This window comes from Marmota flaviventris, chromosome 18 (assembly GCF_047511675.1).
Source record: "Marmota flaviventris isolate mMarFla1 chromosome 18, mMarFla1.hap1, whole genome shotgun sequence".
Taxonomy (NCBI): Eukaryota; Metazoa; Chordata; class Mammalia; order Rodentia; family Sciuridae; genus Marmota; species Marmota flaviventris.
This window is the reverse complement of record NC_092515.1, coordinates 1,667,664-1,672,666: the sequence shown is the minus strand read 5'-3', so window position 1 is coordinate 1,672,666 and position 5,003 is coordinate 1,667,664. Positions and strand designations below refer to the sequence as shown.

At 56.8% G+C, this 5,003-nt stretch overlaps 1 protein-coding gene across 1 annotated transcript; it reads left to right on the top strand.

The window, feature by feature from the left end:
- The first annotated feature begins 810 nt into the window (after window positions 1–810).
- Window positions 811–4,751, top strand: LOC114079777 (zinc finger and SCAN domain-containing protein 5B-like). Its single transcript, XM_027921204.2, has 4 exons — window positions 811–1,188; window positions 2,882–3,082; window positions 3,821–3,947; window positions 4,084–4,751. Exons 1-4 carry the CDS (start codon window positions 811–813, stop codon window positions 4,749–4,751), a joined length of 1,374 nt encoding a protein of 457 aa, XP_027777005.2.
- The last annotated feature ends 252 nt before the right edge of the window (window positions 4,752–5,003 follow it).

Sequence of the window (5,003 nt, the reverse complement as noted above, 5' to 3'; positions counted from 1 at the left end):
AATCCTCCTGCCTTAACCTCTTAAGCTGATGGGATTATAGGTGTGTGCCACTCCACCTGGCTTGAGAATCTTTTTATATCCTCCTTTTCCTGGAGCAGCAAAATATTCTGAGACCAGCAAGGAAATGTGGTGGGGGCCAAGCTGAGTCAATATTTCCAAAATTGCTGCGTCACATGGGATTCTCAGGGTGTAAATACTTTTCTTTTTCTGCACAATTCTGACTAAACATAATTTTTGCTCGGCATCTAGTAGATTCCGGGAGCTTCATATAATTATTGAACAGTACCACCTCGGGGCACTGGTGACCCCAGCTACTTAGGAGGCTGAGGCAGGTTGAGGACGGCTTGTGTAGTTGAGCCAGGCTCCGTCTCAAAGGACAGTTTCAAGAAAGAACTGAGGACAGAGCTGGGTGGTGGAGCACTTGCCCAGAATGCACAAGGCGCTGGTTCCATCCTCTGCACTTCAAAATAAAAAAAAAAAGTAACAATAATGTCCCTATTGATAGAGAGGAAAACCAGCCCCACTTCTGGACATGCAGCGGTAATCCAATGGCCACTCATACCCCTAAGCCAAAGCGTGTAGTGGTGTGTGGGTGTTGGGTGAATGACAGAATGGACCAATTCCCCGTTAGGCACACCACCTGTGGGGGAGCATCTGGCGCTGGGTGTGAGGGATTTGGCAGGAGGATGGAGCGCTTTAGACTGACCAGCCCACTGTCCTGCAGAGTCCTCACTGGGAAGAGACTGTGGAACAGGCCACCTCCTGTCTTTCTGACCAGCTCATCAGATCCTGATGGCGAGCCCTCCACAGATGGCAGCAGACCCCACATTAAAACCAGGTGAAAGAAGGCCCCAGGACAGCCCTGGGCAGGATCAGCCCTTGTCCTCACCGTCCCCAGGAAGCCCCAGGCCCAGCTTCAGCCCAGAGAGCTGGCACACGGTGTTTAGAACATTCATTGCCTCGCGGGATGCGGACCCCATCCAGGATCTGAAGAGGATCTCAGAGCTGTGCCACCTGTGGCTGAGGCCCGACCTGCACACGAAGGAGGAGATCATGGACCAGCTGGTTCTTGAGCAGTTCATGATCTCCATGCCCGAGGACCTGCAGGTCCTGGTCAGGGAGAGTGGTGTGAAGAGGTGCCGGGACCTGGAGGACCTGCTCAGGAGCCACAGGAAGCCCCAGAAATGGGTGAGTGCGGCCTGCGTGGGGAGGAGGGCAGCAACGGTCAGCCGCCAGGCTGACTCCCTCATTGGCTCTTACCTGAGGAGGCAGCACCCCATGAGGGATACTTGCCAAGGTCTGGGGACTTTTTTGGTTGTCACGATGGAGTGGGCAGAGCTACTACCTGCATCTGATGGGTGGAGGCAAGCGAGGCTGCTAACCCCCTGGCAAGACAGGGGACGGTCCCTAGAGCAGGGTGGCCCAGCCCCCAACGTCAGCTGCTCCAGGTTGAGGAGTGCGGGTCTACAACCACGGGGGCGGGGGCGGGGCAAGGCCGTCCTTAAGGCGTTCACCATGACATGTTGGAGTCCAGGTGACAGCTTCTCATTGTCTCAGATGGCCAGTGTCTGGTGGCCATGGATCTGTGGCTGGCAGGGCAGTAACAGCCTTTGGACTCCATGAGGGTCCATCACACTGGACAGCAGGGGTGTTGGGTGAGCAGTAGTCCATTGTGAGTCCTGCGTCTGTGGGATACTAGCAGCTTCCCTGGCCTTCCCCACCAGAGGCCACTAGCTCCCTCATTGTGATGATGTCTCCAGTGTCTTGCAGGTGGCCTCCCAGCTGAGAACCGCTGGAGTGGGTGGGGTTTAAACAGGGTACCTTCCATCGTGGTGGCTGTGTGCGCCTGGATGCTTTGGAGAGTGAGGAAGGGGGTGTGGCAGGAGCAAGGGTCACAGGGTCTAGTGGGGTGTGCACACTCTGCCCCACCATGGGGTAAAAGGTTCATTCACAGGGAGTTTTTATAAGTGGACACAACTGCAGTTTAACACGGAGTCAAAGGAAGACTTACAGACCAATAAACTTACCAATGTTTATGGGAGCAATTATAAACAAAACTGAGCAAAGTAGGAAGTGCAGTTGTCTGTGGGTATCCTTGGGGACCTGTGGTGGATACCCCATCCTCAGTATGGGATGGGAAGGGGAAGCCTGGTGTGGAGGTACTTTGGTGGTCATGGTGCACTTGGCTAATTGGTTAGAGCACCCGACATTGGCCTGAACTTAGCTCAACCATCCTCAGCACAAGGCCAGTTCCAAGCCATGGCCTCCTGCAGAGTTTGCTTGACAACTCTGGCACTTCTGCCCTGTGGTGGGGTCCGTGAGACATTCTAAGGGCGACCTGAGAATGCGAATGGTAAGCTTTGATAAAATTGCAGAAATTGCTCCCATGAGATACAGGATGTCAGCCTGGGTTACAGGGGCTCCCCAACGAGCCAAACAGGGCCTCCACAAGGCTCCAGTCTCAGGGCACCATGTCTCCACCTGTAGCCAGGTGGACAGGGACTGGACTGTGCCAGGTTGAGATGGAGCAGGTCAGCCCAACTTGTAAATTTTAAATTAGCATTTTATGTTACTTTTTAAGACAGAGATAGAAAATAGGTAAGAGACCTCGGAATGGTGATAAAGTCATCTTGCCCAAGGGCAGGTTGGGGACTTTGCTTGCGGATCTGGAGATGCATTGTTATGATGCTCTAACTTCTGGCTTCCACTGGGCAGAACCGCACAGTACTGGGAGGACCCCCAGACCACAGCAAGGGTCGCTGGTCCAGGTGGCGATGGAAGCCCTGGCCCAGGGGCGGGGCACTTCTGGAGAGAGCCGGGCTGAGGAGGGGGAGCCATTTTGGGTCCTTACTGGGTGTCTGTCTGGTCATGTCCCCTACAGTCCATCATTGTTTTAGAAGGACAGAAATTCCTTATACAGAATCCGGATGCTCAGATGCTGGAGGCCTTGGCTGGTGAGTCAAATAGCATGGTGGACTTGTCCAGCAAGTGCCCATCCTCAGCCAGCAAGGCACCTCCTCCGAGCAGCGAGGCCAGCCAGGAACTGCATAACCCCCAGGAGGGCCAGAGACCAGGACAACAGGTGAGTGCAATGCCCCCCTGGGGAGGTGGGAGAAGGTACCAGAGGACACCGGTGTGCCTGAGAGATGCAGGGTGGGCTGGACCACACTCCATGGCTGACAGAGGTGCTGGCAAACAAGGCTCTTGACCTTCTCCCCGTCCAAGCTGTTGGCATTCAGGGTGTGGGAGAGCGGTCCCTGAGAAATAGGGCTGGGTCTGCCTGCCGTGGCAATTGCGCTGGATCCAAAAGACCCTTTCAGGGTACAACTGGCCACAAGGACCCAGTTTCTGAAACTTATTAATTCCTTATTGAAGGCGTGGTTCTCAGCCGGGGTAGTTTTGCCTTCCTGGGGGTAGCCGGCCATGTCTGGAACTTCCTTGGATTGTCCTTCTGTGTGTACATGGGGAGACTGTTAGTGGTGTCCAGCAGGTAGAGACTAGGGATGCTGCTACACATGACACCAGAGCCCCGCACCAGGAAGAATCACCCAGCAGTAGTGCCACGTGGAGGTCGGGAAGACGGGGTCAGGGACAGAGAGGAGCCCTGAGGAGGAGAAAGCCCCCTGGAGTGGGCCTCGTGGGAAGGGTGACAGGTCCCATCAGCAGAGGACCTAGGAACTAGCGGAGGTCGCTTATTTTGGCCATGGGGTGGTCCAGACAGCTCCACCAAATTTGGAAAGGTTGGATCAGAGCAGGAAGAGGCAGATTTCCCTGCTCCACCCGATGTGACCTGTTGGCAATTCTGTGTGCCACTTGACAGGGTGAGGAAGTCCTGCCAGAGCCGGTTCCTGCCGAAGCAGACCCGCAGAACCAGGGAGAGGAGGTGAAGGAAGGTGGAGACCTCCCTGTCCAGAGGTCTCCGGAGCCTCAGCTGCCGCAGGGTCCTGGTGAGTAGACTGGGAGCCCCAGGTGCCATCTCGGGGAGCTGGGGACTTGCCGCACCATCAGCATTCAGTTCCCAGGACTCGGGCCTCCTGGAGAATGCTCTCTAGTAAGTGCTGTGTGTGTTCCTTCTTCCAGCAGATTCTGTGAAGAAGCCCCAAGAAGTTTGTAGTAAAAATGCGCGCGCTCGCACCCCTGCCACCCTCGCTGGGCAGGGAGAAGATGCTCCCATGGAACGCCGTTCCAAACGGCAGAGACGTTCCCAGGAAGCTTCCCACGAAGCCTCCCCGGATCCCGGCCGGTTCTTGGGTCAAGCTGGGGTAAATTCAGTAGTTCCACCCAGCACCGCGCCACCTGAGGGCCGGCACCGGTGCGGGGTGTGCCAGAAGGGTTTCGCCTACCGGTCCCAGCTGGTCGTCCACCAGCGGTCTCACACCGGGGAGAGGCCCTTCAAGTGCAGCGAGTGCAGGAAGGGGTTCATGCAGGCCTCAGACCTCCGCGTGCACAAGCGCATCCACACCGGCGAGAGGCCCTTCGAGTGCGCCATCTGCCACAAGCAGTTCACGCACGAGTCCACCCTGCAGGGCCACCGGAGGGTCCACACCCAGGAGAAGCCCTACGAGTGTACAGATTGCAAGAAGCGGTTCAGCCACATGGGCAACCTCAACGTGCACCGGCGCATCCACACGAAGGCCAAGCCCTACACGTGCGACGTGTGCGGCCGCGCCTTCCGCCAGCTCGGGACCTCCAAGCGCCACCGGAAAACGCACCAGGAGAGGCCGCCTGCGCCGGCCCCCAGCCGGGTTTAGGTCCTGGCTCCACAGGGAGGCGTGGTCATGCGCTAGCAAGGCGAGGGGAGAGCGGAAAGATTCGAGGACTGTGGTCCGCACAGGGGTCACCTGGTGGGAAATGACTAGGCTGCAGATGCTGGGGAACTGCACACCACGATGGAGGGGTCAGGCGAGCGCTGCCTTCGCAGAACCGGGTTTTGCGCGGTGGGAGGCGGTTGCTAGCAGCAAACCTTGTTCTTTGGATAGTCTGAACTGTAACTGGATTTTGTT